This window comes from Phyllobates terribilis, unplaced genomic scaffold, assembly GCF_046119375.1.
Source record: "Phyllobates terribilis strain yellow unplaced genomic scaffold, ASM4611937v1 Scaffold_11__3_contigs__length_659146591, whole genome shotgun sequence".
Classification (NCBI taxonomy): domain Eukaryota; kingdom Metazoa; phylum Chordata; class Amphibia; order Anura; family Dendrobatidae; genus Phyllobates; species Phyllobates terribilis.
In genome coordinates, this window is record NW_027362771.1 from 450,785,268 (window position 1) to 450,812,129 (window position 26,862).

Consider the following 26,862-nt stretch of genomic DNA (forward strand, 5'->3'; position numbering starts at 1 on the left):
TTAATTGAAATAAACACACAATTCTTTATTGTTCTAAATTAAACCATACTTACCATCACGCCCATTCCAGCTGAAGCCAACGATCTCCTGCAATAAAAGAAAAATAATAAAGCAACCTCATCCTTTCCTTTCCATGGTTCCCACGACAGCTTCAGCTCTGCTACATCGAGATAACAGGCTGGACCGCAGCAGAATGCTGCCATCCAGCCTGTCATCCCGCAGACACTGAGAAGCGCAGGCTTGCTTGCGCTCCTCAGTGTCTCTCTGTCACGGCATAAAGATGAGCCGAGGTCATGTCCAATGGAATGGGCGTGATGGTAAGTAGAGTTTAATTTAGAACAATAAAGAATTGTGTGTTTATTTCAATTAAAGGACTTTATTCTGGGTGTTTGTGGTTTTTTTTTTAACTTTAACTATGGGGTTAGTAATGGGGGTGTCTTATAGACGTCTCTCCATTACTAACCTGGGCTTGATGTCAGCTGGCATTATAAGCTGACATCAACCCCAACCCTATTACCCCACTGCCACCGCTACAGGGCAGTGGGAAGAGCGAGGCTAAGTGCCAGAATTGGCGCATCCTATGGATGCGCCATTTCTGGGGCGGCTGACGGCTGGTGTTTCTAGCCTGGGAGGAGGCCAATATTCATGGCACCCTTCCTGGGCTATTAATATCAGCCCCCAGCTGTCTGCCTAGCCTTTGCTAGCTATTAAATTAGGGGGGACCCCACGTCATTTTTTTGAGGGGGTCCCCCATTTTAATAGCTAGTAAAGGCTAGGTATTCAGCTGGGGGCTCATATTAGTAGCCTGGGAAGCTCCGTGGGTATTTCCCCCTTCCCAGGCTTCAAACATCTGCCCCAGCCGTCTGATTAACCTCCGCTAGAGCCTAAAATTAAGGGGAACCCCACGCCAATTTTTTTTAAAATAAATCCTTTATTTTAACACTAAATGACAAGTACAGTAATCAACACTGTCACTGTACTTCATATATATGTGACTGACATGTTTCTATCTATCTAATCTATGTATGATTCTCTATTCCTTCTATTCTAAATTGTCGGGTACAGATGCTGAATTGCCGGCCGGCTTTTTTAAAGAGACGGTGCATGAAAACACTATTATATTTTTAAATAAATCCTTTACACTAAATGACAAGTACAGTAACCAACACTATCACTGTACTTATTATATATGTGACTGACATGTTTCTATCTATCTAATCTATGTGTGATACTCTATTCTTTCTGTTGTAAATTGTCGGGTACCGGTGTATGCCGCTGATGAATTGCCGGCTTTTCGCGTAATACATTCTACATTATTCTTAGTTGTTTTACTTCATGTAGAATTAACCTACAAGGAAAGAAAGGGTTTATTTTCATTCCGATATTTGTGTCCCATTGACTTGCATTGGTTTCCGGTATCGGAATCGGTGATATCCGATACTTTTTGGGTGTCGGTCCGATCCAATCCGATACGATATTTCCTGATATCGGAAGGTATCGCTCACACTACTCATGAGCTATCTTTAGCTGCACTTAGAAAAAGTTTATTTTAGTATATATATATGGATTTTCAAAGTAAGAGCACTGGCCTCGTTAGGTCTATGTGATATGTTTCTTAATATGTTCAGTTTGTATTGTCAAATCAAGTGACAAATCTGCTTTAAATGGTTATTCCCATCACTGAACTTTAATTTTTGGCAACCCATCTACGCTTGTGGGTATCCTACTAGGCATGTTATGTTGGAGGGACCATCAGAGCTCATATTGGCTCTGTTAATGCCTGGACAAAGTGTTAGAGAGGAGCACAGGTGAGGTGGGGTGGTGGGCCAGGCAGAATATATGAGGACAATTTGAAACAGGGAAAATATATCTTTGTACCATGTTAGCCAATAGGTAGGAAATTATATAATAATAAAATCTGAGAGCTCTCAGTAGTTGATACCTTTTAGTGGCTAACTAAAAAGTGGCTAACAAACAGCAGCTTTTGAGACTACTTTAGGCCTCTTCATCAGGCGTCCTGATCTGAGTAGTCTAAGAAGATTGTTATTTCTTACCATCTTTTCAGATAGTCATTTAAAAAGGTATTAACCTCTGAGGACAATTTGTGTAGAGGTTCTGAAGTATGTGGCTGCCCTTGTGGCTAGTCAGCCGCCACCACCAACTGTCTACAAGTAGATCATGCACCAGAGTTGTCCTATTTAACTCTGATCCTGCACAGTATCTCCCATTCTGGACACTTTTTTTGCATTTCGACAAAGTGCACTTCCCCTAACCCTTTTAACAACATGCTATACAGGATCGCAGTGGTGGACATGCTGAATGTAAGTGTAAGGCCACATTCACACGTTCAGTCTATGGTCAAAATTTAACATCAGTATTTGTAAGCCAAAACCACTTTTCCTTACACTTTTCCTCTTATAGTTCCGCTACTGATTTTGGCTTACAAATAGCTGAGGTCAAATACTAACCAAACACTGAATGTGTGAAGTGACCTAACAGACAAAAATAATGGCCAGGGGAAAATGTCCAGAGAATAATGAAGAAAAAAGAAGTTTTGCTAATTTTCATAACCATGTGATATGAGATATGATGGCTAAGATGGAAAAACAAATGAGAAATGTGTATATACAGTACATAGAACAGCACGGGTAAAAAGTATATATCCACCCCTCATACAACCCTCTCCACACACACATATTGGGCACTTGTGCAGCTGGCCAGGCTGCACATTTGGTATGTCCTCTATCTATCTATCATCTATCTAACTGTCTATCTGTCTATCTATCTATCTATCTATCTATTATTTATCTATCATCTATCTATCTATCTATCTATCATCTATCTATCTGTCTATCTGTCTATGTATCATCTATCTATCATCTATCTATCTCTCTATCTGTATATGTATCATCTATCTATCATCTATCTATCTATCTATCAATCTATCTATCTATCATCAATCTATCTGTCTATCTGTCTATGTATCATCTATCTATCATCTATCTATCTCTCTATCTGTATATGTATCATCTATCTATCATCTATCTGTCTGTCTTTAAGTCTCACTGTCAGTCTGTCTGTCTCACTATGTATTGATCTTACTATATTTTATTCTGTTCAATTGTCTCTCTGACATAAAGTGCTTTTGACTTTTTGTACTTTACATATAATGTACAATTAAATATTTGACAAATCAAACAATTGAAAAATTAGAAGGCTTATACTGGCCAAAAATTTTTTATGTGGGTCTAGAGCCCCAAAACACCAATTCTCCAAAACATTAATAAAGGTATTGCCCCATTTGTGTTTTGTTGGAGTTTTCAAAACTCTGCTCACAAAGGGAGGAAGATGCTTCTGGAGAGCAGCCATATGGTTTTGAGGAAATTGTGAGAGACTTTTTTGTGGGACCATTATACTTGGTGGAGAAAGTCTCCTCCTTCCTATTTGTTTTTGGGGATTGCCCCTTTTTTGCCCCCTTTTCTTCCTCTAAAAGTTTTTCTTCAGGTTGATCTTCCATCTCTGACACCTCCAGATCTGAGCAGCTGTCGGTATTGTAGTTAATCTCTTCTTCACACGGTGGCTCATCATCAGTTTCAGTACTGCTGCAAATGACAACACGGCAAGAATTAGTGGCGCACACGTGATTTAGCATTTCTGATATTAACTTATTTCTAGCACAGCAAAGGGATTAAGCAATTATAGTGTGTAATTACTTAACCATGTAGCAAAGCATATTTTACCTTCTGCACTGGAAGAAGAAAGTTATTACTCTTCTATACCGTAAACTGTTTAACATTTCAGCTTATGTTGTGCTCTATTAAGCAACCAAATTATTCGTATTGTACGCTGCTTATATAAAATCACGACCACTTTATGGAGATTACAAATAAATCTATTAATACAAAATTGGAAAAGCAATTTTGAATTCTCTTCTTCATGATGGTATGCTTCATACCTTGCACTACATGCACACAATAATGAAGAATGTTCTAAAGGTCATCTAGATGGATGATATTTATACAGTTTATTGTTCGTGTGTTCATTGTGCATAAAGGTCTTTTCTCAGGAGCAGATTTGCCACATGCAAAAAGCTTCGGTTATCAATATAGCAAGTAGATCGGCGCTAATCAGCTCCAATTACAATTGGCACTTTGTGATCAAACAATGGTTGGTGTGTGGCACCCCAGGGTTCTGGTTACCACAGTAATAGCAATATTACGTCTGTGAGCAGGTGGGAGGTCTCCTGGTCAGGAACCCTAAGCATGCCACACCTCCTGCCCAGTCCTGGGAGGGGAAGAACTTCCCCTATATAAACTGGGGCTGAGGTGGGGTTAGGAGAAAAAGAAAAAAAAAAGAGAAGAAGAGGAGTCCCAGACAGAGACACAGTCTGGTCTGGAGTGGAGCAGATGCAGGGAGAGCAAGATCAGGAGCTCTGTGGGAGCAGTGATAAAAGGGGTCCAGGACTGGAAGCTGTAGAGCTCGTCCTGACTGAAGAGCTCTCACCGGACACGGAGTCCGAGGCTGTGGGGACTGTTCCATACCCAGCAGCAGAAACCGTCCGGCAGGGGATTTCAGGTCCTCTGGCCAAGAAACCCGAAGGCACGGTCACACGCAAGGGACCAGCACCGCCGTCGTGGAGCGGAGGCTACCAGAAGGCCCCGAGTCACCGGCCATACGGGTGAGCACCACACGGTACACTCAGGGACGTGGGCTACTTTTACCCGCTTCTAGCAAGGTAGCCAGGAAGAGTACAATTAGTTGGGGAGGCCTACAACTCCGCCTGGCCGGGGGAGATCCTATCTGCTCACGTACTGACCAGGCCCCGATCGCTAGCCAGTACTCCCGGGAGGGTCTACCTTTGCCACCAGTAAAGACCCTGAACTACACCGCACCGTCTCTGAGTGGTTCCTGGTGCCTGCGTGCAATTCTGCTATCCCCATCATCCACGTCTGCTGCCCTGAGGCCATACCCCTCCCGTTGGGGGTTATACTACCCACGCTGCACAACTGTACCACCGGCCTCAGCGGTCTGCCCTGCAGCGGCGGCTTCATAACCGCATTCAACGGGTGGCGTAGTCGAACACTATAACATCTTCTGCTAAATTCCGCCACTTAGTTTGACACCCTGGGCACGGACCGGGTCACCGCCACGAGGACTACTAACCCCGACAGACCCGGCTCCGGGAATTCCCCGCGTGCGCAACGCTACACAACACAGGCCCAGGGGGCGCGTCAACTTTGGCGTAGTCGGCAGGATCTCGTGCCTGCAACCACCGGGTACTGCGTGCCTGAAAAAGACTGTTAAACTTACCTGTGGTAAAGATTCCCGCCATCCGACGCCATCTTTTGCCTTCTTCCCGCCATCCGTGGAGTTTTCCCGCCATCCGACGCCATCTTTTGCCTTCTTCCCGCCATTCGTGGAGTTTTCCCGCCATTGGACGCCATCTCGAGGACGCCGCGCGAGAAGAGGGGCGTGGACTCCGAAAGCGCGCGAGAACTGAAGCCCCGCCTCACGTCCGGACGTTGCGTAAGGTCCTGGAAGGAGCCCAGCAGACGCCGACGTCACAGGAGCACGACGGAAGGTCCTCAACCCTGACGATCCACTGCGGAGCCGCGGCCTACGGAAGAGGATCATCGCAAGGTAGGCCACGGTCCACTAGGGGGGAGGAGGAAGTCGGATACGGAGGAGAGCTTCACTGCTACAGCCACCGCCAGCACCACCGCTGCTGCGGTCATGCCTTTCACCATGCCCTACATCCCGGGGGCAGCCTGGCTACCCCAGTACTCAGGGGAGTCCCATACCCTAAATGACTTCAGAGAAAGGCTGGATAGCCTCTTCCAGGTGTACCCCCTCACAGAAGAGCAAAAAGTGAGCATCCTGGTGGCTCAATTAACAGGGGCAGCCCAAAGGGAGGTAAAGTCCTGGCCACTTGGGAGGAGGAGGACTGTGGCAGAGATACTAGCCCGGCTGAAGGACACCTTTGATACCCGTACCTCAGCCGGGATCAAGCTTAGATTCTACGGGTGCAAGCAGCGAGCACATGAGAATATAAGGGACTATGCACTAAACCTACAAGTGGCCCTGAGAGCCATTAAGCAGGCCGACCCTGACGGCGTGGGAAACGAAGACAAGTTGTTGACTGAACAATTTATAGAGGGTCTACATTGCAATGCCCACCGAACCCAGTTGCGAGCAATGGCCTTACAGGACCCTCATCTGGACTTTGCACAGTTCAAGGACAGAGCCATCCGTGTGCTCCGAGAACCGGCACCAGGTGGCGCTGTGACCCACAAACGCCCTGCTACCATTTACCACCAGGAGACGGCGCCCTTGTCGGCAGGGCCTGTGGGAGCTGATGCGCACGCTTTAAACAATGACCCGGCTACAGACCTGCACCGTCAGGTCCAAGAGCTAACTAAAAGCGTTGCCGCGCTAACCCGAACTGTGCAGTCTTTACAGGTTTCTACTCCAGGGAAGATCCAGCTGGCATCCGGACCGGAGGATATCCCGTGGCGTCGACCAAGGAGGACCCCACCGGCCAGAGGAAGACCCAGCGACCGATACAACGAGGACGGACAACCCATCTGCCGCCGCTGCAATCAACCCGGACATATGGCAAGGTACTGTCCTTTAAACTGGCACAACCTGGGGTAGAGGGCCAACCCCTAGGAATAAGATCACCAGGCCCATCGAACTGGCGTGACAAATACGTGGGAGGACATCCAGTCTTGCCTGTAGTACTGGATGGCATTCCTATGAGTGCCCTACTTGACACCGGGTCACAGGTCACCACCATCCCGTACGTGCTCTTCAAGCAGTACTGGAATGACTCGGATATAACCCGCTACCCAGACGACGACTTGAGTATCATCGCCAGCAATGGTCAGCCCGTGCCACAGATCGGATTTAAAGAGATGACCATTAAAATCGGTAAAGTCGAACTGGCAGCACAGGGACTGATCATTGTAGACATTGACAAGCGCGAGAGTCACCCAAAGATAACTCTAGGAACTAATGTGATTGAAAATTGTCTTGCAGAGGTGATTCTCATTTTACAGCAGGTTGCCAAGAACGCCAGCTCCGGCCAGCAGCGAGTGCTCCAAAAAGAGATCCGGGCACTGATGCGACGGCAACAGGTGGAACTCTCCGGTGGTGAGATTGGTAGCGTGAGAATGTGTGACCCTTTCCCTATTGCCATGCCCCCGAAAAGTGAAATGATGATTTGGTGCCGGGCAGCTATTGGTCTGAGAGGTAGAGATTACCAGGCAATGGTAGAACCAGTCTACTCAGATAGTAGGCCCACCATTTTGACGGCACGGGGGGTGGTTGATGTACGCCATGGGAGGGTGCCCGTTCGCATAATAAATATCGGGAAGAGGGAAGTGTACCTGCCCCGGTATGCTACGCTAGCCAAATTGTATACCATCAACCAAAATTCTGTACAGTCCGTGGAACCCTTGCCTCCATCTCATCCAGAAGAAGGTAACGGCTCTAAGCAACAAATGGAGGACTGGTGTCAGCAACTGCATTTGGGTACTGACTCCACACCTGCTCACCAAAAGCAGGGAGTCTACCGGGTGATCCAGGAATACGAGAGAGTGTTCAGTAAACACCCGCTGGACTTCGGGCGAGTAAAGGGAGTGGAACATCACATCCCCACGGGAGATCATCCTCCCATAAAGGAAAGGTATCGTCCCGTACCCCCTGCACACTACCAACACGCCAAGGGGATGCTTAGAGACATGAAGGAGGCTGGGGTAATCAGGGATAGCTGTAGCCCCTGGGCAGCTCCACTAGTCTTGGTTAAAAAAAAAGACAACACCATGAGAATGTGTGTAGATTACCGGAAAATCAACCGTATCACACACAAAGATGCGTACCCCTTACCAAGGATAGAGGAGTCTTTGGCTGCTTTAAAATCTGCTAACTTCTTCTCCACTTTGGATCTCACTAGCGGGTACTGGCAGGTTCCTGTCGCAGAGGCGGACCGGGAGAAGACCGCATTCACTACCCCGATGGGACTTAGCGAGTTTACCTGCATGCCGTTCGGACTCTGCAACGCACCAGGAACCTTCCAACGATTGATGGAATGCTGTCTGGGACACCGGAACATTGAGACGGTCCTGCTGTACCTGGACGATGTTATAGTTTATTCCAAAACCTACGAGGACCACCTGAAACACCTGGCGGAAGTGTTCGAAGCCCTGGCAAACTACGGTCTGAAGGTGAAACCGTCGAAGTGTCACCTGCTAAAACCAAAAGTGCAGTACCTGGGACATGTGGTGAGTGCTGACGGAGTGGCTCCCGACCCTGATAAGATCACCGCGATTAAGGAATGGCCAAGACCCTCCAGTGTAAAGGAAGTGCGGCAGTTCCTCGGGTTGGTAGGCTACTACCGAAGATTCATTCCCGGTTTCACCAAAAAGGCAGCTCCTATGCAGGACCTCCTGATAGGCCAGTCCAGGAAGGCCAAGAACCAGAAGCCGCCCTTCAGATGGGAGAAGCTGGAAGAAGAGTCCTTCCGCCAGCTGAAGATGGCCCTCACGGGGGATGAAATCCTGGCGTACCCTGATTACAGCCAGCCCTTTATCCTCTACACCGACGCAAGTAACATCGGGCTAGGAGCCGTACTGTCCCAGATCCAGCAGGGGAGAGAACGGGTAATTGCTTACGCCAGCCGAAAACTGCGACCCACCGAAAGAAACCCTGAGAATTACAGCTCATTCAAGCTAGAGTTCCTGGCAGTGGTGTGGGCAGTCACCGAACGCTTTAAGCACTACCTCGCCTCTTCGCGGTTCACCGTGTACACGGATAACAACCCGTTGACACACCTGGACACTGCAAGACTCGGTGCCCTGGAGCAGAGATGGATGGCCCGCCTGTCCAACTATGAGTTCACGATCAAATACCGGGCAGGACGCTCCAATACCAACGCGGATGCCTTGTCCAGAATGCCAAACCTACCGGACGTATGGGAAGATCCAGAGGAACTGGAAGAAGTTGAACTCCCCGCGTTTCACCGTCATGGGATTACCCAGTATTCCCACCGTGTAAGGGGTAAGCAATCCGCTAAGTTCAACCCCTTACCTCATTACAACTGGGCGGAAACACAAGACAGTGACCCCGCCGTCCGACTAGTGAAGGAGATGCTAACTCGGCCAGATGCCCGCCTTGACCCAGACGCTCCGGAGGAAACCAAGCAACTGTGGGCTGAGAAGAGTCGACTGTTTCTTTACAAGGGGAAGTTGTGCCGCAGAATAGTTAACTCCCGGACGCATGAACTGATCTGGCAAGTAGTGGTGCCAAGAAGAGACGCGGCTATGGTACTGGAGGCATACCACGACGGAGCTGGGCACTTCGGATGGAAGAAGCTGGAGTTCCTGCTGCGCGGGCGGTTCCACTGGGTAGGCATGAGAGGGACCATCGAGAGGTGGTGCAGAGACTGTGGCCCATGCAACCTAAGAAGGAAGGACCATGCCAGCCAGAAGACTCCCCTGCAGTCCATCGTCACCAGGCAGCCGTTGGAACTGGTAGCCTTGGACCATGTAAAACTGACCCCCAGCAGAAGTGGCTACGTCTATGCGTTAACCATCCTGGATCACTACTCCCGGTTCTTGGTTGTAGTCCCCGTCAAGGACTTAACGGCTCAAACAGCAGCTAGAGCCTTCCAGCAGCACTTCTGTCGTCCACACGGATACCCAGAGCAGGTGCTGACGGACCAAGGACCTGCCTTTGAAGCGGAAGTCTTCCTGGAGTTCTGCACTCTGTATGGCTGCCGGAAGATAAGAACAACACCCTATCATCCGCAAACCAATGGACTTTGCGAGAAGATGAACCAGGTGGTGATAGACCTTCTGAAAACATTGCCCCTGGAAGAACGCAGTCTGTGGCCTGAGAAACTGCCTGATCTGGTGGACCTATACAACCACATCCCTGTAGGTTCTACCAACTGTACCCCGGCTTACCTAATGAGAGCAAGACCTGGTAAGCTGCCTGTTGATCTGGATATGGTAGTCCTGACACCCGAGGACACTTCACCAGAAGCAGACTGGGACACAGAGAGGCAGCAGCAGTACCGGAAAGTACAGGAGAGCGTTGAGCGAAGTCTCCGTCAAGCAAGAGAAAGACAGGAGAAGACTTACAACCAGTGTGCTCCCACTGTTCCCCTGGTACCTGGAGAGCAGGTCTTGAAGAGGAAAAGACGGCTCCACAAGTTGGACGACCAGTGGGAGAAGGACCCGTACACCGTACTGCCATCAAGCCATGAAAACCCAAAAATCTGCACAATCAGTAAGGATGGAGGAGAAACCACAGCCATTGTCTCCCGAGATCACCTGAAGAAGTGTCCCGAGCAGCTACGAAACCCTGAAGAAGATCAAGAAAACCCTCGACCCGCAGAGGAAAGGGAAGAGATGGTCGGTACTGTACTCGGAGACTTCCCTCAGTCTTGGACACAGGTAAATGGCGCTGTTGTGGTACCCGTCCTCACCTTCCTCCAGCCAGCATCCCAAGTGCCTATGGAAAAACAGGTAGAGCTGGAAGAGCAGCCGGTCCAGGAGGCAGAAGACCCCACACAAGCAGACCAGGAAAATCGACCCTCTGCTTATAGTGAGCCTGCCGTGCCCCTAGTGAGCCAAAGAGTCCGTAGACAGCTGCCCAGCTTACCTTTGACAGCTCCTACACCCTGTAGCTCAGGACCGGTCAGTAAGCTCCGTAGGTCTACTAGGGCCAATAGAGGCCAGTTGCACGTACGTTGGAGGATCTAAAGTGTTCAGACAGTCTTATTGGTATTTACCTGTTTACTGTTGTTTGTAAATAATTATGTTTTTCCAGTTATTTTATAGGTGTCTTTTGTGGATTAACCGGAACTCTGTTGTATATATGTTTGGAGCGTAACCCAGGAACGGACTATAGACTGTTAAAGACTCGGGGCAGGACAGACCCCTACATGGTTACGGCTCCCCGTTCTTTGGTGAAATGGACACCCTTTTTGCTTCAAAAATTGCACCCGGTTGCGGACACTCCGTGACCACCCTAACGTGTTTTTCCTTATTGTATTGTTCCTGTTTATACCCTGTTATGTTTTCAAAAATATGTTTAGTCCCGGAGTACTAAATTTTACTAGGGGGGAATGTGGCACCCCAGGGTTCTGGTTACCACAGTAATAGCAATATTACGTCTGTGAGCAGGTGGGAGGTCTCCTGGTCAGGAACCCTAAGCATGCCACACCTCCTGCCCAGTCCTGGGAGGGGAAGAACTTCCCCTATATAAACTGGGGCTGAGGTGGGGTTAGGAGAAAAAGAAAAAAAAAAGAGAAGAAGAGGAGTCCCAGACAGAGACACAGTCTGGTCTGGAGTGGAGCAGATGCAGGGAGAGCAAGATCAGGAGCTCTGTGGGAGCAGTGATAAAAGGGGTCCAGGACTGGAAGCTGTAGAGCTCGTCCTGACTGAAGAGATCTCACCGGACACGGAGTCCGAGGCTGTGGGGACTGTTCCATACCCAGCAGCAGAAACCGTCCGGCAGGGGATTTCAGGTCCTCTGGCCAAGAAACCCGAAGGCACGGTCACACGCAAGGGACCAGCACCGCCGTCGTGGAGTGGAGGCTACCAGAAGGCCCCGAGTCACCGGCCATACGGGTGAGCACCACACGGTACACTCAGGGACGTGGGCTACTTTTACCCGCTTCTAGCAAGGTAGCCAGGAAGAGTACAATTAGTTGGGGAGGCCTACAACTCCGCCTGGCCGGGGGAGATCCTATCTGCTCACGGACTGACCAGGCCCCGATCGCTAGCCAGTACTCCCGGGAGGGTCTACCTTTGCCACCAGTAAAGACCCTGAACTACACCGCACCGTCTCTGAGTGGTTCCTGGTGCCTGCGTGCAATTCTGCTATCCCCATCATCCACGTCTGCTGCCCTGAGGCCATACCCCTCCCGTTGGGGGTTATACTACCCACGCTGCACAACTGTACCACCGGCCTCAGCGGTCTGCCCTGCAGCGGCGGCTTCATAACCGCATTCAACGGGTGGCGTAGTCGAACACTATAACATCTTCTGCTAAATTCCGCCACTTAGTTTGACACCCTGGGCACGGACCGGGTCACCGCCACGAGGACTACTAACCCCGACAGACCCGGCTCCGGGTATTCCCCGCGTGCGCAACGCTACACAACACAGGCCCAGGGGGCGCGTCAGGTGTAATCGGTCATTTTGCAGTATCATTGTTGGCAGGATATCCATCTTAACACATATAAAGGTCTTAATGTCTTAAAGAGAAAAAGAGAACAAGTAGGTCATAAAAAAGGATGGGATTAGGGGTTTTGGCGTGCCACGCACAGGCTTCCGGGCAGCCAGGTAATTTATCCTCTTTCCACTACTGACCACAGATATACCTTATAGTGCATAAACAGGGGACATATATCTAATATGTGATCTCTAGCTTATTTATGTGTTAGTTCAATATAGGAAACCTTTTCTACCTAAAACATATCTAATTAATTATTTATATTTTAAATTCATAGTGATCCTACTGTTTCCTATTTATTAACCCTCATGGGTGTTATTTACAAATTATAAGCTGTATCTCTGGGGCAAAAGAACATATGTGTGCAAGAATGATGTTCATAATTTATCACCACATGGTCGTGTAGAATTAGTTATATCCTTTTTACATCATTGTATATTCTGATATCTTTTTTGATCCTTGACTTGATGTTACACTGTATTTATGATATAGTCATTGGTCCTTCTATATACAGGTGCAACTCACTAAATTAGAATATCATCAAAAAGTTAATTTATTTCAGTTCTTCAATACAAAAAGTAAAACTCATATATTATATAGAGTCATTACAAACAGAGTGATCTATTTCAAGTATTTATTTCTGTTAATGTTGATGATTATGGTTTACAGCCAATGAAAACACAAAAGTCATTATCTCAGTAAATTAGAATACTTTATAACAACAGCTTGAAAAATCCGAAATGTTGGCCTACTGAAATGTATGTTCAGTAAATGCACTCAATACTTGGTCGGGGCTCCATTTGCATCAATTACTGCATCAATGCGGCGTGGCATGGAGGCAATCAGCCTGTGGTACTGCTGAGGTGTTATGGAAGCCCAGGTTGCTTTGATAGCAGCCTTCAGCTCATCTGCATTGTTGGGTCTGGTGTCTCTCATCTTTCTCTTGACAATACTCCATAGATTCTCTAAGAGGTTAAGGTCAGGCGAGTTTGCTGGCCAATCAAGAATAGTGATACTGTTGTTTTTAAACCAGGTATTGGTACTTTTGGCAGTGTGCACAGGTGAAAAGTCCTTCTGGAGAATGAAATTTCCATCTCCAAAAAGCTTGTCGGCAGAGGGAAACGTGAAGTGCTCTAAAATTTCCTGGTAGACGGCTGTGCTGACTTTGGTCTTGATAAAACACAGTGGACCTACACCAGCAGATGATATGGCTCCCCAAACAATCACCGATTGTGGAAACTTCACAATAGACCTCAAGCAGCTTGGATTGACTCTGGGACCTTGATTTCCAAATAAAAATTGGAACTCTGGGACCTTGCGGAGTGTGTCAATGACTGCCTTCTGGACATCTGTCAAGTCAGCAGTCTTCCCCATGATTATGGAGCCTACTGAAACAGACTAAGGGACCTTTTCAAATGCTTAGGAAGCCTTTACAGGTGTTTTTAGTTAATTATTTTACTGAGATAATGACTTTTGTGTTTTCATTGGCTCACTAATCATCAACATTAACAGAAATAAATACTTGAAATAGATCACTCTGTTTGTAATAACTCTATATAATAAATGAGTTTCACTTTTTGTATTGAAGAACTGAAATAAATTAACTTTTTGATGATATCCTAATTTAGTGAGATGCACCTGTATGTGATCGGTCTGGTCCGGTTGTTTTCAAATATTGTTACATGTGATTTTAATTTTCATTAAATTGTGTGTGCACTCCTCCGTGCAGTGCCATTTATAACCACTGGTTGTATAATGTAGGGGTTTTACTCACTTGGGTGCGATGGGAGGAAAACTGGAAGCATGTTCCTTTACAAGTTCATGTGGTATTATTACATCATAAACCCAGAAGCCAAACAGCAAAGCAAACAGCCTTTAGATCATGCAAGCAGAGTAAAATGTTCTTAGCAGGTCTCTGCTCAGCCAGGCCTGTGTGGCACACAGGCAGGGTAGTGTCCAGTATCGTGGATCGGTCTGGAGACAAACATACACAGGAGGCCTTCTCCCTCCTAACACACAGACCATGTGTCAAACAACGGCAACCATTTTAAAGGATGTTAACCACACCCAGAGGTTAGATATGTGGGTAGCTGGACCCGCCCAACTCTCCTAACTACCCATAACCCAGTTCCAGGTGCATCAAACGATCTTCTTAGTGCTTACGGGCACAAGAGAAACACTCCGGGTTACATCACAGAGGACAGCCATCTCTGTCACACATACCTCCCATCAACTATGCGACGATTAGCCACCTTACAATAAATAAAGATTTTCTATTGAATTTTATAGTCCCATCCTTTTTTATGACCTAATTGTTCATCTTTTTCTCTTTTGATATTTTGTATTTTTCTGAACGGTCAGTCATTCATGGTCTGGGCAGATATATGTCAATTTAATTAATGTGTGATTGACATTATCATCCTCTATATTGTATTGACATATAATTACTGCCATAAGTCCAGTATTTTTTCTAACTTTTTTCAAGGTTTTAATGTCTGTCTATAAGATGCTGCAAATGAGAAACAAGCATTTGCTTTTAAAGGGAATCTATCTGAAGGATATATGCTCCTTGGCCATCTATATGGGCATGTAGGTCATAGGACAGTGAAAAAAAATGATACCTTGATATCTGTGGTATGTTGTCTTATTCCAGAGAAATCCATGTTTTTCCTATATGTAAATGAGCTGTTAAGATCTATAGGCGGGACACTTATCTGCATGAGAATCTGCCTCCAGAGATTACTTTAAATAAAACAAGGCGTTACCAGTGTGAGACAAGTAACTAATATAGAACTGAATTTTGTCTTCTTACAAACACATTTGCTGCAGCTCTCACAGCTCTGCTGTATTGCAACAATATCATAACTGTCTGCCTGTGAGCTGGAACCTGAAGCTGAGAGGAACCTGCAGATGTGTGAGGTATAATCACACACAGCTCTGCAGGGAGATCAGGAGAGCAGAGAGCGGCCATCACACATCACACTGGTAATGCCTCCTTATATTTATAATAAGCACTGGAGGCAGATTCTCAGGAATCTGTGTCCGGCCCATATCGTGGAACAGCTCATTTACACATAAGAAAAACATGGATTTCTCTGGAAAAAGACATCGAATTGTAGACATCAAGATATTTTATTCAGCTTCCTATGACCAGCGTGCAGATACAGCCAGCTTAAAAGGGTTGACCCGACTGACAGATTCCTTATGTTGTTTTATCAGTGGACATGTTTACATGGAATATTGGTTTTGAAACAACATTCATCTTACCCATAATCAGCCACGTAAATGGATCTTAAAGGGAACCTGTAATTTGAAAATGATATCTGATCTACAGGCATAATGCTATAGAGGAGGAGGAGCTGATCAAATTGATATACATTTTTGTGGGAAAAACTTTCTTAAGACTTGTATTAACTAAAATCCCAGGTGCAACAAGGAAGGAGGGGGAGGAACGTATTCCAGCATCACTATCTAAGTAAAACTTAGTTCTTTATTAGTGTATCATTAAAACCGAGTTAAAATAGTCATATCCTATGACTAAGGGCACATTGTGGTGCCAGAAACGCATAAAGAAATTCCATTTTAACTCGCTTTTAATGATACACTAATAAAGTTTTACCTGGATAGTGAGACTGGAATACGTTCCTCCCCCCTCCTTCCTTGTTGCATATGGCTGCAGTCACCAGCAGGACTAGCTCCCTCCAGGGAATCTCCGACCGAAGCTGATGATTACAGCGGCGAGGTGAGCTATATATCTCTTTTAAAATCCCTGGTGATAATACATATATGAGTTAAGTGGGGCGTGCTATTCATGGATTGTGTATGCAGCGATAGTTGTAAATCACTGAGTAGGAACACCCACTGGATTCATGTATACAGACACTAAGGATTTCAAGGGATCAAATATAAATTATATTGAAATTTTGCAGTATATCTTCATATCGTTTTGCTCTGCTTCTTCTCTATACCATGTGGTCCACAGATTGGATTGCATGTACAACGTGACAAAATCCCTTTAAATCAAATGTAACCCTCAAAAGAAATACTCTAACAAGGAACACCGAGCTTTGTGAAAATAATTCCTCTCTGCCTTTGCAGACCACATCCTAATCTCAGCAATAGATCAGATGCATTGAAAGTACAGCACCCAATATGGAACCGAACTCCACAATAACACTGCTCTTTGGCTATTAATTCATTATCATGTAGCAGGCACAGTCATTGTCATTACCTTTTTCAATATAAAATTGAACTTTGCATTAATACAATATCACTTCCATTTGCCATTTTCACACTTTTGTACATCAATTTCAAATTTGATTTAGGTCTGTAAGAAAAGTACAAGTTCTTTGATATTTTTCTTAAAATGTAAAAGTAAAATCATGCTGTCCCTGAATGTGGCTCAATGCTTTAAAGCTGACTCTCTATTTTATGTGCCAAATGTATTGTCTTACCAGGTGGCACATCTTGCAATCTTTACAATGCATCTATTATTGTTGGTAATTTTCATTGTAGCTGCATCATCACATCATCATCACCGCCAACTTGAGGCATATCAACTACATCACTATGTACAGTACATGTGAACTTTTACTGTGTATATACTGTACTATAATGTAGAATTTTCAGGCAAAAATATACCTCATGGCTACCACAAAGTCTCCACCAATCAACAATAATATTAAAACCACTGAATAGTAAAGTAAGAACATGTAATACTGATTATCTTAAAAATCAGTTTAACATGTTAAGGGCTATTATAGGCAGCAAATGAACAGTCAGTTCTTGAAGTTTATGTGTTGGGAACAAGGAAAACAAATGAATGAACAAACAAATCTAAGGAAGAAGAAAAATGCTGGCAGAGTCACTATAAAGCGTTGGGAAATGTTCAGCTGTGAACCGTTGGGTTCTGCCATGCTTACATTTATACAGATAATTTTGGGGGGCGTATTGATCTATATAACTAAGGGGCCAAACTGCCAAGCCCAGCAGCCAAGGTCGGTAGCAGACACTAAAGTGGAGAATACGCAGAATGACTTATAATGTGTAGAGTGCATCTTCCACTAGGCTCTTTTTACTCCTGGAACCTAAGCAGTGTCAAGCCAAAGAGTAGAGGGCATGGAGGGCTCACAGCACGGCAGGAACAAGAAGAAATTTAGTCCGGTCCGAGTTTTTGTTCCTCTCGTGAACAATGGTTTCTGCAGCTCCTTGATAGCTGCTCTCTTATCTACATGATTGACCTCCACGGCTCTCCAGTGATGGGGCAGTGAGCTACACGTAGGATCTACTGAGTAAGGAGACTTCCTACCTTATATACCCATCATAAAGAGGTATTGTATCTGTGTGCGTATATATATATATGACTTAGAGGATTATTAAAAAAAAATCAACTTATTCTCTCTTCATAGGATAGGGAATACCTTACTGATCGTTGTTGGTCAGTCCTCTGGGACCCCTTGCGATCTCAAAAACAGGGAATGGAGTTCTACAGGTCCTTACTAATTGGGGCAGAGATGAGCATACTCAGTCTGAGCTCTAATAATTGTCTATAGGGCTGTTGAGCGCTGTGCTTGGCTAATTTTGTCAGTCCCATAGAAAATACCTAGAATTGAGGTCAATCATGAGCCCTATTCCATACTTTTATTTAAAGAATAATATCAGATACCATACAGACTGTTTTCACACACTAGCCAATACATAATAATCATATAATAATAATTTTTATTTATATAGCGAGGATATATTCCTCAGCACTTGACAGTTAAGTAGGGACATGTACAGACATTAAAAACAATACAATGTATCACATTTCAAGAGGAGTGAGGGCCCTGCTCGCAAGCTTACAATCTACATGGAAATGGAGGGATACAATAGGTAGAACATGGTCATCAACAGCACATACTGATAACTGATGTCACATGACAGCACTACCCAAAAAACAACAAAATCAAGAAAGTCTTACTTCTGAGAGATTGTTTCACAGCAGTTCAAGTCAAGGGTCTGTGAAGTTGAGTTGCAAACATGTCTGGGTTCCTGAGGATAATTGAAATTCCTACTACTTAAAGAGTTGTTCCACTAACTTTACATTGATAACCTATGTTTAGGATAGATCATCAATATCAGATCAGTGGGGGCGCTGGCTTTAGCTTTTCTCAGTGTCCGCAGAAAACAGATATTAGCAGTTGCGGAGCTGAACAGCACAACTCCATTAACTGTGTAGTGAAACTAAGCATAAGTCATCAATTTAATGGTAATGGAGAAACCCTTTAAGTATACTGGTTAAAGAGCATTTTCTTGGTACTGAATGGCACTGGGTGGACTGCCCATCAAGATGTGTGCAGTACTTATTATGGCATGGCTGCAAGAAGCGGACCTTAGTTGAATTGATAATATTGTAAAGTAATGACTATTTGTTTTCATCAGTTTATGCTTAGTAACTCTACGCATCCAGGATTTCAGTAATAAAGAAAATAGGTAAAAGAAACAGGACACAACATCTGGCACAACATGTCTGATGCATCTTCAAGTGAACAGCAATAAGGACTTTTGTGGATGTAATTTTCTACACCCGGGCTTGACATATTTATTAAGCCAGCAAAGTAATTATTAGATACTTGCTTTCCATATCACAAGGAGCAGCTCCCCCAAAGGCGGACTCTAATGTAATAAATGTAAATGAAATTGTACAGTATGTGCTGAATTTAAATGCAATGGCAATGTAATCGTTTAACCTGTGAAGCACAGACAGCAGAAGCCAAACAGATATTTTAAGACTTTGCATAAAGTGTATTTATAAAAATATACAACACTAGTTACATCATTGCTGGTAAATATATAACACTTTATTCTCAAATTTCTGCCCAGCTTCTGTTTTTGATTTTTATGTCACAGAATATCATCATGAGATCACTTCTTTATTGAGTATACTATATATGAACCATTCAACACCCTAGTAAGACGCACCATGGAAAGCAAAACAGCATCCTAGACTGAAGGAGCACATTGAGCAATGCCAAGGTAAGTTATCTATAAGGTTATGTGCCCACGATAAGGAGCCACAGCTGCGTGTTTATGCAGCGTCAAACCAGCAGCGGCCAGATGTTACAGCATAGTGGATGGGATTTCTAGTAGTGTTGAGCGAGCACTAAAATGCTCGGGTGCTCGAAGCTCGGGCCGAGCTCGCCGTGATACTCGGGTGCTCGACCCGAGCAACGAACCCAATGTTAGTCTATGGGAGACTCGAGCATTTTTGCGGTGGCACCCCCGGCAGTCTTTTAAAAGCCTAACAAGTGCCCAAAACGATAGTGACAGTGCTCAAATGACATGGGGACAGCATAAGGATCGCCCCAGGAAGCATTTCTGACCCCCAGCTCACTGCTGTCAACAACGTGGTCAGAGGTATTAAGCCACTTTTACGGGCTCACAATAAAACGTTCAAAAACGAAAGTGAAACTTTTTTCCTGTGAAATATGTTAAGGAACATCCTTTCCAAGGAAAAGACTTGTGTATAAGTTAAAATAAATGACCAAAAACAAAAATACTCCTCCACACCTTCGGCTATGTTCACAAGTAGCATTTTTTATGCATTTTTGCACTTTTGTATTGCTTTCAACTATGACAAATGCATTCACCGGGAAATGTCATTTTAAAATTTTACAACCTTATCTGGCCATGTGCTGTGTGACACATGCATAAAGTGCTGAAAAGACATGGAACAGCATGGGGAAGAGTCCTGGAAGCATCTCTGACTCCCAGGTCACTGTCTAAAAGTGTGCCCATCATAAGTGATCCTTTCCGCATCAGAAGATGCAGACTTGCAACTATCCCCATGCAAGTTCTAGTCCCAGGGCAGTGTTCAATTGTACCTCCCCCATTCCTTGCAATGCAAGCGCAAGTATGCAGCCTGCCACCCACCCAACCCCAGGCTGCAATACCATACTGCTTGCTTGCTTGAACTTGAAATTGGGCCTTTTAAGCATGTGGAGGCGGAATCTGGCCACCACGTCATGGCTGTGTTGGCGGCCTGGAATCCATACTCAGTCCCCAGCCGCCCGGCGGATGGGTGTCCATACTCGGTCCCCTGCCGCCCCGCGGCCGGGTGTCCACACACGGTCCCCAGCCGCCTGGGGGCAGCCGGGTGTCCATAAACGGTCCCCAGCCGCCCCTATTTCTCCTTGGAACATCCCCCCACACACTTTTCTTAGCACGGCCTGCTTTAGGCAGCATTGGACGAGCCCACCAGAGAACCAGACTCCTCCGGTGGGCCCTGACTTCTCCATCGGTGGAGTTGAGAGTGCCAAGGTGAGGAGCATGATGATGATGACAGAAGTTAGCATCTGCTATGTTTTCTTTTAATGCAAGTGTAAGTGTGCAGCCTGCCACCCACCCACCCCCAGACTGCAATTGCATACTGCTAGCTTGCACTTGAAATGGGGCCTTTTAGTTTGGAGGAGGCCGAAGTTGGCCACTACCTCATGGCTGCTTCGGCAGCGAGGTATCCATACTCAGTCCCCAGCCGCCCCTATTTGTCCTGGTGTGCCTTATACATAAGATTAAGCGCGTATACCAAAACATTACCTGTGCCCTCCCCAGTGCATTTAGTGGGAAGGAGAGCCTATTCCACTGTAGTGTGTGCATGCCAAACCCCTGTTCATGGTACATGCGAAGATGCCTCCCACCTTGCACCTATCGTTGCAGTCTTGCAACTATCCCCATTCAAGTCCTTGTCCCAGGGCAGTGTTCAATTGTACCTCTCCCATTCCTTGCAATGCAAGCGCAAGTATGCAGCCTGCCACCCACCCACCCCCAGGCTGCAATACCATACTGCTTGCTTGCTTGCACTTTAAATTGGGACTTTTAGGCATGTGGAGGCAGAATCTGGCCACCACGCCATGGCTCTGTCGGCGGCCTGGTATCCATACTCAGTCCCCAGCCGCCTGGTGGCCGGGTGTCCCCGCTTGCTCCCCAGCCTCCAGGGGGTGGCCGGGTGTCCATACTCAGTCCCCAGCGACCCCTATTTGTCCCAGTAACCTTTACCACACTTTTCTTAGCCTGGCCTGCTTTAGGGCAGCATTGGCCGAGCCCACCGGACTATCAGACTCCTCCGGTGGGCCCTGGCTTCTCCATCGGGGGAGTTGAGAGTGCCAAGGTGAGGAGCATGATGAGGATGATAGAAGTTAGCATCTGCTTTGTTTTGTTGTAATGCAAGCGCATGTATGTAGTAGCGGCTAGGCCTGAGGTGGTCAGCGTTTTGGTGCATATCCTACCTCCTCCGAGGATTGCTGGATGTTTTCCTGCTACTATCCAAGTTCTATGACTCCCGTTAAAACAAAGCTTCAGGTGATAAATGATGGATGAGGTAGTGGCAAAGGAGAAAGAGCAGGAGGAACAGGGACCATTCACATCAATATCAGGCCAGTCAACCAGATATGTCTTGTAGGATATGTTTCTGTAACAAAAGGAGCGGTTCGGCTACACAGTTATAGGGCATACAGTGAGTGCAATGCCTACCAAAAATTTTGAGGCACTCCAATGCCCCTTGGAAATGACATGGAGGTCAGAGGGTGTTAACTAAACCTTTTTTTCCATTCATAGCAACTGGGTCTCCTGTGCACTGTTGGCCTAAGCAGTGAATGGAAGGCTTTCCAAAAATTATGAGCAACTGCAATGCCCCTTACAAGAGCCATGTGTGGCACCCCAGGGGTCTGGTCACTACAGTAATAGAGATATTACGTCGGAGAGCAAGTGGGAGGTTTCCTGGTCAGGATCCCTTAAGCATGCAACATCCTCCTGCCCCAGTCCTGGGAGGGGAGAATTCTGCCCTTATAAACTGGATCTGGGGTGGGGTTGAGTGAGTCAGAGAACAGAGAACAGTCAGAGTCAGAGTGAGAGCAAGGGAAAGTAACAGCAAGGAGCTCTGTAGGAGCTAGGAGCTAAAGACCAGGGGCTGGAAGCTGAGCAGAGCTCGCCCTGGCAGAAGTCAATAGAAACCAGACACAGGAGTCCGAGGCTGTGAGGACTTATATATCCAGCAGCAGAAACCAGCCGGCAGGGGATTTCAGGTCCTCTGGCCATAGAAGCCCGGAGGCTCTGTCACAAGCAAGGGACCAGCACCGCCGTCGTGGAGCGGAGGCTAACAGAAGGCCCCAAGTCACCAGCCATACGGGTGAGCACTACACGGTACACTCAGGGACGTGGGCTACTTCTACCAGCTTACAGCAAGGTAGCCAGGAAGAGTGCAGACAGACGGGGAGGCCTACAACTCCACCTGGCCAGGGGAACTCCTGCTTGCTCACAGACTGACCAGGCCTCTTATGCTAGCCAGTACTCCTGGGAGGGTCTACCTTATAATCATCAGTAAAGACCCTGAACTGCACTGCAAAGACTCTGAGTCGTTCCTGCTGCGCTCGTGCACCATCACCCCTATCATCCACACTCACTGCCCTGAGGCTATACTCCTCCCGTGGGGAGTTATCCCATTCTCTGCTGCGCACACAACACCAGCCTCAGCGGTCTGCCTCGCAGCGGTGGTACTCTCTGACTTCAATCCACGGGTGGCGCAGTCGGACAATTAACCTCAAAACCTAAGAAAGACTGCCACTGGTTTGACCAGCCTGAGCCACGGGACCGGGTCACCGCCACGGAGACTACAGACCCCAGAGACCCGGCACCGGTATCCCACACACGTGTACACAAGGCCCAGGGGGCGCGTCACATGCAGTACAGCATATTACAAACATAAGTCCCATTATTGGGGAGTGGGTGTCCCATAGTATTTGCTTATGCCTTGCAAGCAAAACCTGCCAAAAATTAGGACGGAGCAACTTGCAATGCCCCTTACAAGAGCCATGCAGTACAGCATATTACAAACATAAGTCCCATGATTGGGGAGTGTGTGTCCCATAGTATTTGCTTATGCTTTCCAAGCAAAAGCTGCCAAAAATTTGGACGGAGAAACTTGCAATGCCCCTTACAAGAGCCATGCAGTACAGCATATTACAAACATAAGTCCCATTATTGGGGAGTGGGTGTCCCATAGTATTTGCTTATGCCTTGCAAGCAAAAGCTGCCAAAAATTAGGACGGAGCAACTTGCAATGCCCCTTACAAGGGCCATGCAGTACAGCATATTACAAACATAAGTCCCATTATTGGGGAGTGGGTGTCCCATAGTATTTGCTTATGCTTTCCAAGCAAAAGCTGCCAAAAATTAGGACAGAGCAACTTGCAATGCCCCTTACAAGAGCCATGCAGTACAGCATATTACAAACATAAGTCCCATTATTGGGGAGTGGGTCTCTCATAGTATTTGCTTATGCTTTCCAAGGAAAAGCTGCCAAAAATTAGGACGGAGCAACTTGCAATGCCCCTTACAAGAGCCATGCAGTACAGCATATTACAAACATAAGTCCCATTATTGGGGAGTGCGTTTCCCATGCAATTTACTTATGCTTTCCAAGCAAAAGCTACCAAAAATTAGGACGGAGAAACTTGCAATGCCACTCACAAGAGCCATGCAGTACAGCATATTACAAACATAAGACGCATTATTGGGGAGTGGGTGTCCCATAGTATTTGCTTATGCCTTGCAAGCAAAAGCTGCCAAAAATTAGGATGGAGCAACTTGCAATGTCCCTTACAAGAGCCATGCAGTACAGCATATTACAAACATAAGTCCCATTATTGGGGAGTGGGGGTCCCAAAGTATTTGCTTATGCTTTCCAAGCAAAAGCTGCCAAAAATTAGGACGGAGCAACTTGCAATGCCCCTTACAAGAGCCATGCAGTACAGCATATTACCAACATAAGTCCCATTATTGGGGAGTGGGTGTCCCATAGTATTTGCTTATGCTTTCCAAGCAAAAGCTGCCAAAAATTAGGACGGAGCAACTTGCAATGCCCCTTACAAGAGCCATGCAGTACAGCATATTACAAATATAAGTCCCATTATTGGGGAGTGGGTGTCCCATAGTATTTGCTTATGCCTTGCAAGCAAAAGCTGCCAAAAATAAGGACGGAGAAACTTGCAATGCTGGCACCCTGGTGGTATAGTGGTGGTGGAGGCTGAGGATAAGGAGGAGAAGATAAAACAGCCGAAATGAGGAAGCGTATACCCATGTGTGGGTGTGAAGCGGTGCATGTGAATACACCTCCCGAAATAACACAGTGGATTTGACTTTATGTTACTCTGCTGTCATTTGGTGGTGATGAGAAGTCTGGCCCAATCCAGCCCTTGTTCATTTTGATAAGGGTCAGCTTGTCAGCATTGTCAGTTGACAGGCGAGTGCGTTTATCAGTTATAATTCCCCCAGCGGCAATAAAAACACGCTCCGATAACACGCTAGCAGCAGGGCAGGCCAGGACCTCCAAAGTGTACAGAGCGAGTTCATTCCAAGTGTCCAGCTTGGATACCCAATAATTAAAAGGCACAGAGGAATCACGTAGGACGCTGGTACGGTCGGAAAGGTACTCCCTCACCATCTTTTGAAACTTTCCACTCCTTGTGAGAGTACCCTGCGCCTCAGGGCCTGTTAGCTAGGCGGGTGTCAGAAAACAGTCCCAGAACATTGACAGTGTTCCCCTGCCTCTGCTGGATTGGAGTTGCATCTCTCTCGCCTGTATGCCTTGGTTGGGCAATGAACTGTGACCTCTGGCGCTAGAGTGTTCAGATGGGAATTTTTTTAAGAGTTCTGCAGCAAGGGCCTTCTGGTACTGCCCCATTTTTGTAGACCTCTCCACCTCAGGAATAAGAGAGTGAAAGTTCTCCTTGTAGCGGGGGTCTACAAGTGTCACCAACCAGTAATGACTGTCACCCAACATTTTGACAACGCGAGGGTCACGGTTAAGGCAGCGTAACATAAAGTCAGCCATGCGTGCCAGACTGGTAACGGGCAAGATTTCCGTGTCCTCACCAAGATGACGACTGACCATGCTCTCCTCCTCTTCCTCCTCCTCCTCTTCCTCCTCCCCCCTGTCCTCAGGCCACCCACGCTGAACCGACGGTATGACACTTGTACAGGTACTACCGTCTACAACACATGATAGCAGCTCCTGTTCTTCCTCCTCCTCCTCCTCCTCCTCTCCCTCATTGTCCCCCAATGCACGTTGGGATGAGATGAGGCTGGGCTGTGTGTAATCGCCCGCTACAGCTTCTTGATCCATCTCATCATACTCTGGCTGCAATGCCTCCTCTTTAATTCTCTGTAGAGAGCGTTGCAAAAGACAGACAAGTGGGATGCTGACACTAATGATGGCGTCATCGCCACTCACCATCTTGGTGGCCTCCTCAAAGTTTGTCAGGATTGTACATATGTCAGACATCCAGGTCCACTCCTGAGGTCTTATGTGTGGAGTCTGACCTGAATATCGACGGCCTTGTTGCAGCTGGTACTCCACAACTGCTCTCTTCTGCTCACAAATCCTTTGCAACATGTGGAGGGTAGAGTTCCAACGTGTGGGGACATCACACACCAGTCGGTGTGCCGGAAGCTGCAAACGCTGCTGCAACACAGCAAGGGCGGCGGAAGCTGTAGCCGACTTGTGAAAATGAGCTGACAGGCGGCGTACTTTCACGAGCAGATCTGGCAACTCGGGGTACGATTTAAGAAACCGCTGAACCACGAGGATAAGCACATGAGCCAGGCATGGTACGTGTGTGATCTCACCTCGCCTCAGAGCCGCCACCAGGTTACAGCCATTGTCACACACGACCATGCCGGGATGTAGGTTCAGCGGTCTCAGCCAAAGATCTGCCTGCTCTTTCACAGCTGTCCACAACTCACAAGCAGTGTGAGGTTTATCACCTAAGCTTATGAGTTTCAGCACAGCCTGTTGCCGCTTGGCGGAGGCAGTACTGCAATGCTTCCAGCTTGTAACTGATGTGGTGATATCTGAGATGGAGGCTGAACATGAGGAGGAGGAGGAGGAGGATGCGCAGGAGCTGTACACTGTGGGGGCAACTCTGACTGACATAGGGCCCGCAATCCTCAGTGTGGGGAGGATGTGTTCCGTCCCAAGGTCCGACTGGGTCCCGGCTTCCACTATGTTTACCCAGTGTGCCGTCAGAAAGATGTACCGTCCCTGGCCACAAGCACTTGTCCACGTGTCCGTTGTCAGGTGGACTCTCCCAGTAACTGTGTTGCTGAGGGCACGGCAGATACTTTGGGACACGTGCTTGTGTAGTGCGGGGATGGCACACCGGGCAAAATAGTGTCGGCTGGGGACCGAGTACCGAGGGATGGCCACCGCCATAAGATTGCGGAAGGATTCCGTCTCCACCAGCCAAAAAGGCAGCATTTCCAACGCAAGCAGTCGTGAAATGTGCGAATTTAGGACTGTGGCCTGTGGGGCGTTAGCTGCGAATTTCCGCTTTCATTCAAAGGTCTGGGATATGGACAATTGAATGCTGCGGTGGGACATGGACGTGGACTTTGATGCTGTTTCTTGAGAAACTGCCATAACAAGTGAAGACTGAGAGGAGGTTGCATCTTTACATGCAGTATGGACAGGGGATTGCCTTGCACACACAACAGGGGGTTCTTTTGGACGCACAACAGTGGAAGAAGCAGTGGTGACACCCGCTGACACTGGTCGTGGACCCTGGGTTTCACCCCACAAAGTCGG

General features: G+C 46.8%; 1 protein-coding gene across 2 annotated transcripts in view; it reads right to left on the minus strand.

Annotated features, from left to right (window-relative positions):
- Nucleotides 1-879: 879 nt before the first annotated feature.
- The window catches only part of AGBL1 (AGBL carboxypeptidase 1), a 1,577,225-nt gene continuing 1,551,242 nt past the window's right edge, over nt 880-26,862 (minus strand). Inside the window, exon 23 of one of the 2 annotated variants that reach the window (XM_073653286.1) lies at nt 880-3,599. In XM_073653286.1, coding sequence (XP_073509387.1) covers nt 3,281-3,599 — 319 coding nt within the window. In that variant the 3' untranslated portion in view covers nt 880-3,280. Of the gene's footprint in view, nt 3,603-26,862 lie in introns of both variants that reach the window. The other variant, XM_073653285.1, reaches the window with a different exon arrangement.